Here is a 14,891-nt window from a genome sequence, read left to right as displayed (position 1 = left end):
ATTCCCATATATATGGTAATAAATTTTAAGTTTTTAACTGATTCGGTAATGAACACTTCAAAAATTTTATTTCCATAAAAAACAATTAACCTATTTATTTTATTTTCTAGAATCGTATCACTTTCCCAGTAATTTCGATGCATATTTAGTTACTGATTTCTGACTTTTTTATTAATGTGGCATCTTTTTCAATATTTATTATTAAGATGTTATTTTTTTAACTTAAATATCACTTTTTTATTAAGGTGATAATTGATTTTTATTTTTTTAATTATGATTAATTATAATTATTTTAAAAAGGTGATATTTGAGTAATTAGTTTAAAATAGAATGATATAGAAATGTTCAATTGATAAAATTGGACAAGAATGTGTTTAGAGATCAATAACTTAAGGAATTTCAACTAGAATGATATATATATCAAAGGAATATATTTGTATCTTCATTATTATTCATTAATAGTATTAAAAAACTACTACTTGTCTTTTAAAATTTAATCTTTGGTCAACTTTTAAATTTAATAATATATTATTTTAATTCTTTAATTAATTATGTTTTTTATTTTTAAAAATTCATTATTATTTAATTAATTTAAATACCCACTTTCACAAGTATTGACTGTTCAAAAAAATTATTTGTTTTTTATTTTCTCTCTCTTTTTGTGCACCACCATCACACCACATGTACATATTTCTCTCAAACTCTTTCTCTATTGACACATCTCTGTATTAATTATAAGGTTAAATATAAAGTGTTTACTGAAAACATATCTAAAATTGAGTGAATAAGATAAACACATCCAAAATTTAGAAGAGAAATAAAATGTAATACTTTATTTTATTATTAGTTGAGTTTTTTCACTATGTATTTGAAATATTCAAAATTTCTAAACTAATAAACACTTGCAAGAATAATAATACTCTCATATATAATTTCTGAAAATTAGACATGGCATAGCAGAAACACACACATCCAATATTAACATGAATAAAATAAACACATCTAAAATTATATCATTACACATCCAAAGTACACTAATATTTCAAACCTAAAATCAATAAAGTAGTGAAAATTAAGATTTAGCACATCTAAATTATTTTCATATTACAAAACCCCTATTCATACATAGTTGTGCAAACAAAATTACTTTAGACAGAAAATGATCACAACGGTGAAAGTTATAAACAGAAGTAATTACCTTAAACAGAATTACTAATTTTTTGTGAACATAGCTCATCTGAACACAAGTAGGGGTGGCAAACGGCCTAAACCCGTCGGGCCGGCCCGTATAACCCGCCAAAAAAGGCGGGTTAGGCTGAAAAAATAGGACCGCCAAATAGTAAAAACCCGCCTAACTCGCGGGCTTTAGCGGGGCGGGACGGGCTTCTCTGCTGGGCTTAGAATTTTTTTAGCAAGAGGGTATTTTTATAATTTTTTTACCAAAACTCAACTTCCCCCAACCCAACTTACAAGAGAATGAATGTGAAAATTGAGTATTTTGGATTATATTTATTTTGTTTTAGAGACAATATTTATAATTATGTTTTGGATTATGTTTATTTTGCTTTGGGAACAATCTTTATAATTATGTTTTGGATGAAAACTTGGTTTATAATTATATTTATTAGATATTTATAATTACAAAGACTTTAATATTTGTGAATATAAAAATTATAATTTGTTTATACTTTTAGAAATTATAATAGTTAAAAGTAAAAAATAGGAGATAATTTTTTATGCCTTTATATATATTATTTAATAGTTAAAAGTAAAAAAGAAAAAAGAAAAAAAAGGTTATTTAGCAGGCTTAGCCCGCCGACCCGTTAGCCCGCCGTTAGGCGGGGCGGATTAGGATTCTGAGACTGTCTCACTAGGCGGGGCGGGGCGGGCATCTGCGGAGCGGGGCGGACTTCCCCGCTTGCCACCCCTAAACACAAGTAGTTATAAATAAACGAAAGAAAATGAAAATAGTATTATCTAAAATTAGTGTTTAATTTAATTGGTTTTGTGATATGAAATCTTTGCAGACGATTGGTTTAACTATGGTTAGAAAAGTAGCGCACAAGACAAGAAGCCCAATGGCAAAAATAACAATTCCAAAGCTGTTGATTATTAAATCAATCAAAGATAGAGCAAAAGTTGACAAGGTAAAAGCTAAAAATAGTCTTGAATCATCGCAAAAAGAAGCAACAAATTGTGGGAGTGATTCGTAAGATGTGGAGGTTAAAATGGTTGATATGATCTTTAAAACATTACAATTACAAGATAGTGATGAGGAACAGAATTAAAAATGTTGACTCCTCTACTCATTTTCTTCAGTAGGCAGCACAAAATGAACATTAAGTTAAAAACTACACATAAATTGCCCGAATATGGGGGCAAAATACCCCAAAACACTGCACAATGCTCCCACCTGTTTTCTTCACTATAAAGAACACCAACATAGACTTCCTAATCCTACCACATCAAAACATGCAAAATTGACATGTTTTTCGACACAATAATATCATTACAAAGACTCCGGACTAGTGGATGGTCTGATTCTTGCGGGCATTCTTGCATTTTGCTGTTGAAAATGTAACAAAGACTTGTTCTTGGGCGTGATAGACATTCTATTCAAGTCGGGGTTGAAATCCAAACCTGCTTGTATACTCACTGTCATGTCATCTTCAATCATATCATTCTCATTCATGTCGGCAAATTCATCATCAGATGCATCGCTGCCACTTTCACTGAATTCGCCATCGTCGGCGCCATCACATTTGATCTTTGACCAGCGTGCAAAATGTGGCCTTATGTAACTGTAGACAGCAATGAAATTTAGAGTGGAAGGCAGAAGCAACACCAACAACTAAACTAAGAAAAAAGTTTGGACAAATCTAACGATTTTTTCCTTCATAAAACTAGATTACAAACCTTTCACTTTTCTTCAGTAAACAAGGATCAAAAGGAAAGAACATGTCGAGTCTATCTATCCCGCCAAATGCCCTCGAAAGATCAGATTCTAGCATATCATCGAAGGCAAATGATTCCGATGTCATGAAGAGTTTAGCAGACTTTGCTTGTCTTAGGAATTCCACTACTACAGTAGGTAGACAAACCTGTTGGAGAAACGTAAGCTTAATTATACATCTTAGATCGAATAATCAAGGTTGGAGCAAATAAGAATAGTTAACCAAAATCAGTCCAGTCTTCAGCGACTATATCGCTATCCATAAAATCCTAGCATTTTATGCTCTCTATAAACGATGATAGCTTTTGAAAAGTTCATTACCTTCAAAGGATTCAATTTATGTTGCAAGATTGGCTCCATGGGCATATTTAGAAGTTGCATTTTGAGCCTTGGAGCATCCATCAGAGATCTCATTCGAAAACACAGCAAATACATGAGAGCCTGCTCACGAAAACAAGCTTATGAACACTAAAATCCAAATAATCTACCAAAAAACTTGAAAGTAAAAATAATAAACATGATACCATCAACACAAAATGATTTTGCAGTTCATAGAAATACTTAAGTTTTCTAACCAGATTAAAATAATTTGTAAGGTAACCAAACCAAACCAATTGCTTACAATAAACAGCCAATGAAACAGAAGAGGATTGAGGGCTCAAAAGCACATATCAGAGGAAGCAATAACTGGAAGCTTTCAAACAATGGCATTGAAAAATGATTTATCTTCCTATCAACTTCTGCCAAGCATCCTCTTAATTACTAAATTAAGAATTTTCTTATAAATATTTCTAGAGATTAATTATATCTGTGTTTTAAGAGAATCTTTAGAATGTTATAACATCATTCCTGTTGCATTATGTTACATACCTTGGAGAGAGAGAATGCTGACTCAGCAGCAAAGGGAAGAAAATAATCCCTTTACTACCTTATCATTATTCTAGAAGAAGCAATAAAGAAAAGGGAGGAATAATAGACAGGAGAAATGTGTAATCATAAGTGACAATAATTGATGATTGGATTAGTCATATGAGAGAATCAAGGAGGCGTAATCATAGGAGTTGAATGCTAATTAATTTGAGGGAAGGCAATAAAAGGAGGAGCTGATTAGGTGAGAGGTAGGAAAAGACTTGAAAAGGCCTAGGCTAGGAGAGAAGAGCACTCTCGAAATTCCTCTATTATCTTTTACTGTTCTATTGTATTTCTGAATTCCCATTAAAATAAATACCAGTTTAACAACTAGTATCAGAGCATTGGTTCTGGGTGTTCTGTGCATGATGTCCACGCGAGCTGCCATGGAGTCAAGGTTGGAGGCGGTGGAGAAACGGATTGAGGAGTTACAGGAAGCTCAACAACGATCCTTGGAGGCATTCTCAGCAAATATGTTGAGACAAATGAGAGAGTTGTTACCTCAACAGCACCAAGGTGGAGGTGCTTGTGCTAACGTCACCGGAGGAGGAAATGACGGTGGAAGGAACGAACAAGATGACGAGAGGGTAGAAGGGAACGGTGCAGGAGACGAAGGGCAGAGGCGATTCGAACCAATTCGAAAGCTTGACTTACCGGTATTCTCCGGGGAGGATCCGAATGGCTGGTTGGTGAGAATGGAACGCTACTTCAGGGTAATCGGAGTAGTTCCGGCGCAGAGGCTGGATTTTGCAACAATGGCTTTGGAAGGGGAGGCCCTCACTGTTGCAAAATCCAGCCTCTGCGCCGGAACTACTCCGATTACCCTGAAATAGGGTTCCATTCTAACCAACCAGCCATTCGGATCCTCCCCCAAGAATACCGGTAAGTCAATCTTTCGAATTGGTTCGAATCTCCTCTGCCCTTCGTCTCCTGCACCGTTCCCTTCTACCCTCTCGTCATCTTGCTCGTTCCTTCCACCGTCATTTCCTCCCCCGGTGTCGTTTGCACCAGCGCCTCCACCTTGGTGCTGTTGAGGTAGCAACTCCCTCATTTGTCTCAACATATTTGCTGAGAATGCCTCCAAGGATCGTTGTTGAGCTTCCTGTAACTCCTCAATCCGTTTCTCCGCCGCCTCCAACCTTGACTCCATGGCAGCTCGCGTGGACATCACGCACAGAACACCCAGAACCGGTGCTCTGATACCAGTTGTTAAACTGGTATTTATTTTAATGGGAATTCAGAAATACAATAGAACAGTAAAAGATAATAGAGGAATTTCGAGAGTCCTCTTCTCTCCTAGCCTAGGCCTTTCCAATTCTTTTCCTACCTCTCACCTAATCAGCTCCTCCTTTTATTGCCTTCCCTCAAATTAATTATCATAATTAGCATTCAACTCCTATGATTACGCCTCCTTGATTCTCTCATATGACTAATCCAATCATCAATTATTGTCACTTATGATTACACATTTCTCCTGCCTATTATTCCTCCCTTTTCTTTATTGCTTCTTCTAGAATAATGATAAGGTAGTAAAGGGATTATTTTCTTCCCTTTGCTGCTGAGTCAGCATTCTCTCTCTCTCCAAGGTATAACACATTACTTGTCCAATTAATGACAAGTCATCAGGTTTATATCCCTTCCCTCACCATATGCAAGAATAGCATGTCAAATGCTAATCGACATACCTGACAACCAGAATAAAAAACTTGATGTGCTCGCGGGTTCATAACAGAATCATGTGACTTGCAATAGTTAAGACACCAATCTACCAATCTGAAACCTCGTGGGAAGATAATCATATCAGTTAGTACCATTTCTTATTTTATATGATAAGACAGAAAAAGTAATTACGCCATGCAAGGAAACTAAATGTTCCCAAACCTTTGTAAGATGCTAGCAACCAATGCCCCTGAAACAAACTTTGCTCGGGACAAATAACTAGCAAGATAAGCAACAGCACTCATCCTGCGATAAATGAAAACAACTAGTAATGTCATATGTGAAGTCTATACAATGCTCAGCATCATACGCACCACATTACATCTTCCACAAAAATGATGTTAAAACAAAACAAATAATTCAATAAATAGGAGAAGCACACTAAATCATTTAAGTTCAATTAAATAATTAAATTCTATAATAAGCTGCTAAGGGGCCCCATTTGACAAGCATCAAATCATTTACAGTTAAAAAAATATCAATCAAAAATAAAAAAATACATATCACTACACTAACATCAATTACGACACTTCACAATGAATGGGGGCAAAATATTTAAGATTTCATCAATTGGTGCTGACAGCCACCTGAACTTTTAATTTTCAAGTTTCAACCACAACGTAAAATCAATTTTACCTAGTATTGGAGGGATTAACATTGCTAAGAAACATCTCTGTAAGAACCATGGCGAACTTCTCCCCACAATCTTCAGGATCAAGTGCACATGCATAAAACACTACAAACTGCAACAGAATAAAGGCATTGATAATGTATTTCACAAAACAATACCAACGAGAGAGAGAGAGAGAGAGAGAGAGAACCTGGGTGAATTTTGACTTGTAGGCATTCAAAATAGTCCTTTGAAATGATCTCACTAGAACATCAAATACCTAATTAAGAATTTAATGAACATATAGAAGTTAAGTATATAGTACAAAGTGTTCAAAGCAAATATATGCAATATCTGAAAAATACCTCAGACAAACGGCCACTGCTTTGACAGGACTCAAGATGCAAAAAGGTCAGCTCAATCAAGCTATCTAATTTCTCAGCAATTGTGTTTCCCTCCAAACTTTTCCTATTTAAATATTCTGCAGCAGGCTGTAATAAAATAAAAAACAACCATGAGATAGCACATAAGATATGTGATATTGTGAAACACACAAGTGAAGACAAAATCTAGAACACATATTTCTGTTAATAAGATGATATATAGACTGGCAACTAACATACGTAGTAAATTGGAAGAATTACATAATGAATAAAAGTTGGAAATATATTGCTCATAGATGAGCCAATAGCCTAATAGAACCTAACTACATTCATCTTTCAAAACCTTGCAACTAATTCACATAGAAGTTGGCTGAAAAATTAACAGTAAGCTGACTGCAGAACAAAGATTCAAATCTGATGCATGAGCAAGGCTTTGCCATGACAGGAAAGGAGTTTCATCCATGATCTTAGCTTAATGAACTTTAAAAGTACTATAAAGGGAGAGCTCAAATGATCTCTGCTAAAGGAAAAATGATGAACCGGCCAAACTCTAATTACTATCATATTATAACTCTTCTGAATTGTATACGGAAATGTGATTGCGAATTGTATACACCTGTCCACTACAAGTTTACTGCACAATGACTCCCTTCTTGGGAATCCAGCAATACGTCATGTCAATGTAGTTTATGGCAGAAGAGTTAACTCTAAGGCTGAGCTGCATTCTTGGTCTCTTTCCTATATAAACAATCATTCTAATCACTTTCTGAATTCCAAGTTCTATTATGTACACATTTCAACATATTCTCAGTTTTACCATAATGTATCTACATTCACTTTTGTCGTTAGATTTGGCAGAAAAAATTATACCAGGTTTGCTTCCAAGTCCTTGCTGTTTTGCTTTCTGGTCCTACTCATTTTTGGCCTTTTGCCAAGATAATTACATACCAAAAGATGGATTTTTTCTTTTATTCAATTTGATTTTCCCTTGCATTTTCTATCACAACACTGATATTTCCCGCAACAATTAGTCTATACCACGTCATGCAACTGTTAACATGACTCACATACACTGCCCATTGTCATTGTTCCCCATTGCAAACTACTAATTTACCCCTTAAATATAAATGGACGAGCATAAATAGTCAAATTGTACGGCAAATGAATACAACTGCCAATATTTACGAGGCTCTATTTTTCTTTAAACAATATCAACACCTTTCTTAAGCAAGCAGACAGTATTGGTGCCTCTTGCCTAAAGATAGTAGTAATACACCCCTTTGTGCTTTAAGAGTTGTGTTATACTTTGAATATTGGGTGTAGTAGAAGTTCAGTAGTTTGAACCCATTCTACGCAACAATACATCCAGTTACGGACTATTTATGTCCCCGCTCCCAAATACGGGAGAAAAAAAGACACTGGTATAGATTCACAAAGAAAACGAAAGCAGAACATGTTTACTCGTATCTCAAAAATCTACAAAATATCATGATGATCAAAACAAGCTCCGGTCTTCCATATTGACAGCTCAAAACATTGCAATTGAGACATGTATAGGACATATCTAGTATGGTTTAAAAATTACTCATCATGGACAACTCAATCCCAACTTGGTATATGATATGCAGAGAGTTAAAGTACCTGAGTTCACCATATGAAGTTTTGCCACTTCACAAAGCCACCTAACCTCACTCACAGCCTGATTAAGCCAAGCCTGAATATAATCAGCTTGGCATGTTAGCCTGAAACAGGCAAACACCAGAATAAGGCCCTTCATAGTTTGATAGGGCTAATGGCTACTTCCACAGCCTTATAAACATACATACAGGCATGCTCTGACAAAATCACCGTCGAAACATCAACCTATGTCAGATTGACCACAACTTGCATTTCAGATAAACTTCAATCTTCCTGTTTCCCATCAACATCCATCTTACATCTCTTGCTAAGAAATTGCTAACAGATGTATTGAAGAGGACAAGATTTGGTGGGTGATTGTGTTTCAGGTCATCTAATAGTGCAATGATTGAACTAATCAAAAGAATATGTAGCCAATTAAATTGACAGGCAGATCATTGTTCGTGTTCCATGACATGCATATAAAACCAATAAAAGAGGCAGGTGATGAAACATCAAACTTCAGACCGTGAATTTGCAAAAAGGAAACTCTTTCACAGCTCCACATTACTCTAGCAAGCACCATTTCAGCAGCATGAACTAGCATCAATGGATGACTATGGAACTATTAAGCAATAATAGCAACCTCGTTCAAACTTTTCATTTCACAAAGCATAAGAGATGGAACATAAATTAACAAAACTTCACTAGATAACACAAAAACACACTATATCACAGACAAGGCATGTTAAACAGAATAAGAGATTCCCCTGCTGAAATTTTAATTTCATTTTTTTATCTGACCAATTAAGAGGAGCATGATCTTAATTTTCAAAATGCCATTAAAAAAAAAAAGGAGACATCAAGATGAACCCTAAATTAAAAATATTGGACCATACCAGATTATCATCCCCATCCGCATCTGCGAATTCGGCATCCTCTAATTCCATTTCAAATATGCCTTTGGCATCTTCCTGCAAGAGGCCATCCCATCCAATTTCGACCTGAAATAGATCAGAAGGGATTAATTTAATGGTCAACTGCCATCACTTTTCTTTTAACCAAAACTTAAAGGGCGGCTTAACCAACATACATCAAGTTCTATCAACCTATCTACAATAGCAGGCAGCATCGTAACACCAACAATTTCTCCAATTGCACCACTTTCCAACTTTAACATGTTCTCCACGTACATGAGAATCTCCTACAAGTATCAAAAGAAGTAAATTAAACTTTGACAAAATACTGCAATTGTCGAATTAGTTCTTACATATGTCGAAAAGCTAAATAAAAGAAATCTGAAAATTAGAAATGCTCCACAAATTAACATATTGGTTTCCTCATATTGTTTTGGCATCAAAATGCATACAACAAAAGCATGTAAATGATTACTGGAGCAACCGGGGATAGTTCAGAGTGCAAGAATAAATAATGCCTCCACATTGTAAACATGAATAAATTTGGGATACAACAAGGTGGGGAAATGATGCTTAGATAGATGTTCATTGCAGTCAACCAAGTTGACAGTCCATCACATACAACAACAAATTCACAAAATGGAGCAACAACTAGCATAAAGCGGTTACTTAAGCACTTCCAATGGAAGTGAAGATTGAACTCACCGGTCCCTTACTGTAGGTTAAGGGCATCCTCTGGACAACTATTGGAGAGAGTCGCAAAGGGGCAAGAGGCACCAAAACAGCTATGGCTTCAAAAGCAGCATGCACACGAGACAGAACTTTATTCTTCTTTTCAATTCCACTCTCCTGCTTCAGACTATCCATGAGGTGATAAGGTGGAGTGAAGTTATTCACAAGCATCTCCAAAGACCAATCGATATATTTCCCATTGGAAGCAGCCTTCAAATAGGGTAAAAAAGAAAAGAAAGGTCAACGAAGCTTTATAGAACATTGAAAACTCTGCAAATGGCTCCTAATAACAAAGATAAAAAGGGGGGAAAAAACAGAAAAGAAACACGTACCAAGGATACAATCAGCTCAACCAGTGCATCCATAATAGAAGTTCCATAATTCCACAGGCTCATTCTATAAACCTGGAAAAAACAACTTCAGTGAGAACAACTATATCTTTATAAATGGTCCATTTCCTTCCAACATTAACAAGTTCAACACTTCAAGCACAAAATAAACATAAACACAAGCAACAAGTCCAATGTGAAAAAGAACTTACTGCAGAAAGAAGAGATTCGTGATGAACAGAATCTATGCATGAGACTGTTCCAGAGAGTGCCTTCAAAGTTGTCTGTAACCAACATCGTATCAAATATCAGCACTATGTACTAATTAATGTCACAATTTTCACGTGCTCTAATTTAAGAACTCACCTCAAGTAGAGCAATCTGATCGGGATTAAGACTCTCTTTCCGGTGCAAATAACCAACAAGCTCATCATAATTCTCTCTGTCACCCTAAGAGTGAGTAAAATCCACCATTTTAATTATCAGAAAAATAATAAAAATCTAAGAAAAAAAAGATTCTAGAATGATATTTTGCTATACGTACCAAAGTGACTGCTAAAAGTGCATCTCTAACATGACAAATTAGCTGAGAATCAGTGAATTCAGTGTCCTCCATCTCAGTAAACTCTTGCTTCTCGGTTCCACTAACCCTTCCCATTAAAACGCAAAACGCGATCCAAACAAAACGGAGTTCGTTGTTGTCGTTTGGAGAGAGTATAGAAGTGCTGCTGCAGCTGCTACCTCTTCGTTAAACAGAAGGGAATGGCGGCTAAGAAGAGGCAACAGGAAAGAGGGTTTTGAGGGAAGAGCAATTCATACTTTATATACGTATCTTTTTTTGCTTTGCAAATTTATAGCCCCTCAACTTTTAAAATATATAAATCAACCCCTCAACTTTGCAAAATTTATAAATTATAAATTAGCAAGATTCTGAGAACCGGACCGATCAATAAAACAATAAGATTATCGATTTACTGGTTCGACTGAACATCAACCAGTTTAATTAAATATTAAAAAATTTATATATAATTTTAAATATATAAATTCATCCTATAATTTTTTATCAATAGAACTGAGATGGTGAGTTTTATACTTTCTAAAATCAAAATAAATAAATTAATAAAAAAAATTTAACTAAATAAAGAAACTCTTCATCACAAATCATAATTAACAACAACTCAAGACTTAATCCAAAAAATTAATAAATTATTCCAAAATTATTCTAATAAACAAAATAAACACGAATTAACAAAATTAATAACTCAGAATGACAAACCCTAAATCAGCAACTCAATTATTAACAGTAAAACCAGCAAACACAGAGGAGACGAGGAGGAGGTGGCGACACCGACGAACACGGTATTATCAAAATCCAAGTCACAGTGCTTACCAGTGGCGAGGAGGAGAGGGAGTGACGGCGACAACGACACCGGCGAACACAAAGAGAGCGCGCACACTCGAACAGAGGAGACGAGGACGGCCACAGAGCTTTCACACGAAGTGAGGGAGCTTCCTACGATGGCGACACAGCTTCCTAGGATGGCGACAGAGCTTCCTACAATGGCGACACAGCTCCTGCGACAGCGACGAAGCTTCCGCACGCGATGCCTCTACCCAGCGGAGACGAGTTTGGCGATGACAATGAAGCGTGGTTGCGGGGCTCTAGGGGCTGTGGGGCGCGGTGGCTGCGGTGGCAAGGAGTTCTGGAGGGATAGGGTTCTTTGTGCTTTCAATTTAAAATTTGCAGTTCAGTTTCAGAGAGGAGAGAGGGAGGAGAGGAGAGGAATGCGGTTGGGGGCTGTTTCGGGGCTTACCTAGAACCGGACGGTGGTTGGGCTTGTCTGAGGCCCAAGCGCTGGAGGAGTGTGGTCTCCGACTTGGTTTACGTCTGGGAGCCGCCTCCGAGTTGTGTGTTCCAAGAGATGGGGGGTGGTACCTGCAAAGACACTCCGATGCCTAAGTCAGCATGGGGTTAAGCAGGTTTAGAACGTATTGGAACTTGGTTATACCTGAGGAGTGTCAGGGTATTTATAGTGGTGATCCAATAACCACCGTTGGAGTAGTGCCACCTTTTTAGGTGGATAACCGTCCCTTTATCTAGGGATTGTTGGGATATGGCTTCTAGAAGTGGTTAGAGAGATTTTAGGGGCAGTTACTTATTTGAATAAGTGTTATCTGCCAGCTATTTCTTGAGCCCGACTTCTTTGGAAAGAAGTCTGTGTTGAGTCCGACCTCTTTTGAAGAGGTCGGTGAATAACGAAGGCCAATCTTTGGATTTGGCCTTTTGGTGTATTTGGACCTGGGCCATACCGTTGGGTCAGGGTAGGAACAGTGCCCCTACTCGAGTCCAATCTCTTTTGCTTATGAGTTGGATTCGAGTATTGAACTTGGTCTGTAGCTGACGTGACTTTTAAAACTGGCGTGATTTTAAATTTCTTAACCGCCAAGTCTAATCAAATGTCGCGTCTGTTGGGGTTTTCGCATTTACACGTGGGAGCAGTTACTTTGGTAACAGCGCGTTTCTTTAATGATCGCGTCAATTTACCCTTATGCCCCTGGCGTGCTATAAATACTTTTCCCTCTTTAAACGACTTGTTTTTGGCCAAGTCTTTTTTCTAAGACTGATTGGTACAACTCGTTCTTTCTGAGTTATTTAAGGCTTGTAGGCTTTGTATGACTGGTTTTAGCACATCGTGCTTAACCAGAAAACATTTCTTATCCTAATTTTGTACAACTCGTTCAGTTCGAGTTGTTTTGAGGATGCATGACTTGTTTTAATACAAATCACCTTTCTGAAACTTATTCTGATTTCTTACGACTTGTTTTGATACAAATCGTTTATTTCAAAACTCGTAACTATTTTTTTAGTATAACCTCATCTAGCTCGTTCAATGCGAGTAGTTTTAAGGTCTTACGATTTGTTCCATTTCAAATCGTTTAATTAAAACGTGGCTATTTCTTGATCTAATTTCATACAACTCATTTAAATTCGAGCTGTTTTTTAGGACTTCACAACTTGTTTCAAGTACAAATTGTTTATTTTGAGTCCTTTTAAACTATCAGATCATCTTTATAACCATCGGACTTCGTTGCTTTATCCATTATGCCCCTGCTCGAGGTCGAGCTTTATGAAGTCGGACTCGAGCTATCAAGCAAAAAGGATTTTCGAATGAAGCCTTTTTTTGTTGAACTCCTTCATTCTGAGTTTTCTCGATGACTTGTTTTTTATACAAGTCACTTTTTTGAAGCACAACTCGTTATGTATCAAGTTGTTTTGCACAATTTAAATTACTTAGATCATATGGTTATTTTTTACTCGATTTTGTTCAACTCATGGGCTTGAGTTGTTTTAAATCATCAAGCCGTATTATAACCATTGGACACCAATTTATACCTCGTCGCTTTATCCGAGCAACCATTGAAAAGGCCAGCTCGTGATTTTTGCGCTTTGTCGAGCATAAGTTGGCGCCTTAGGTGAAGGGATTATATGCTTATTCCCTCCCCTTTCTAGTTTTTACAAGGTTGTCGTCCTTGTGTATGATACAACTTGTTTTATCCAAGTTGTTTTGGAGGATAGTTTTTACGTTTTGATTTTGTTCAAAAACATTTACAATCCTTCCTTTTTAACTCGTTTCTATACGAGTCGTTTGGTTGAAGTGATTCATTTTGATATAAATCACTTTTAAAGCTTTGCTTTTAGATAGACACGACTTGTGCTTAACACAATTTCATTGAAAATATGGTTGACTGGCATAACTCGTTTAATCCAAGTTATCCTTATGTTGTTGTGAATGCTAGAACGAGTTTTCTTGGAACAACTTGTTTTCGTGAAAGTGTTCCATTTTATACGACTAGGTCGTTTATTTTTAGAACTTGTAGAGATGAGATTGTGGGCTTGAGATTTTGTACGATCCATTTGTTACTCGTGTGGATCGAGTTGTTAGATCGTATTTATGCCTCAAGGGACATATTTAGTCAAGTTACTTTTGCGACTTGTTCTAAACACAACTTTTTCAACCCGTTTGGCCCGAGCTGTTTTGAGGTGTTTTCTTTCCAATTCGCATATGTAACTTCTTTCCACCAATTGGTTCCTCGTCGCTTCATCCAGGCGATTTCTATATGATCGGCCCGTGATTTTCGCGGTTTATCGAGCTTCAATTGGTGTGTGTTAATTGTAGAAAATCAATTTTCATAAGGAATTGTTTTATCTCCTTATGTTGGAGGTGTGTTGCGACCTAGGTATTTTTTCACCCTCAAAGATAGACACTTTGTAGTAGCCCTTTTCTAAGATTTCAGTAATCTTAGGAAAAAAACCTTTTTGATCTTTATTTTGAAAAACCTTTTCCTTGGCTGACTGTCCCTTTCTTTTAAGTTTTCCTTAACAACTCGGGACAGCCTTTTGCCTTAATGCTTTCAATAGGTTTCCTGATCTCTTTTTGGTATTCCTTATACTCAATTTTTGATTTATTGAGCTCTTATGATTTAGGTTATTTTTGCGATGCGTTTCCTTTTTTCTCGGTTTTTCCGACTTGTAGGTCAGATAATTTCCTGAGTTTATTACGATCGACTTTTATAACCTCTTTACACCGACTTGTACCTCGTCGTTTTATCCTGACGACCATCTAGGTCGGTTCATGGGATTTTCACGCTTTGTCGAGCTTAAGTCGGTGCGTTTCGTAGAAAGAAAGAAAAACGAGAAGGAATTTATAAGAGATAAAAGAT

General features: G+C 36.5%; 1 protein-coding gene across 1 annotated transcript; it reads right to left on the bottom strand.

The window, feature by feature from the left end:
* Positions 1-2,217: 2,217 nt before the first annotated feature.
* On the bottom strand, positions 2,218-11,022 carry LOC112797495 (uncharacterized). The gene is made up of 15 exons (XM_025840473.3): positions 10,714-11,022; positions 10,536-10,619; positions 10,382-10,453; positions 10,173-10,244; positions 9,814-10,050; positions 9,285-9,395; positions 9,091-9,195; positions 6,557-6,682; positions 6,403-6,471; positions 6,218-6,324; positions 5,744-5,827; positions 5,548-5,635; positions 3,275-3,394; positions 2,917-3,101; positions 2,218-2,801 (listed from the first exon to the last, which is right to left on the bottom strand). Exons 1-15 carry the CDS (start codon positions 10,825-10,827, stop codon positions 2,510-2,512), a joined length of 1,866 nt encoding a protein of 621 aa, XP_025696258.1. The 5' UTR covers positions 10,828-11,022; the 3' UTR covers positions 2,218-2,509.
* Between the last annotated feature and the right edge of the window lie 3,869 nt (positions 11,023-14,891).

The sequence above is a fragment of the Arachis hypogaea genome, chromosome 1 (assembly GCF_003086295.3).
Source record: "Arachis hypogaea cultivar Tifrunner chromosome 1, arahy.Tifrunner.gnm2.J5K5, whole genome shotgun sequence".
Lineage (NCBI taxonomy): Eukaryota > Viridiplantae > Streptophyta > Magnoliopsida > Fabales > Fabaceae > Arachis > Arachis hypogaea.
The sequence above is the reverse complement of the archived record's forward strand: the minus strand, read 5'-3'. Positions and strand labels throughout refer to the sequence as shown.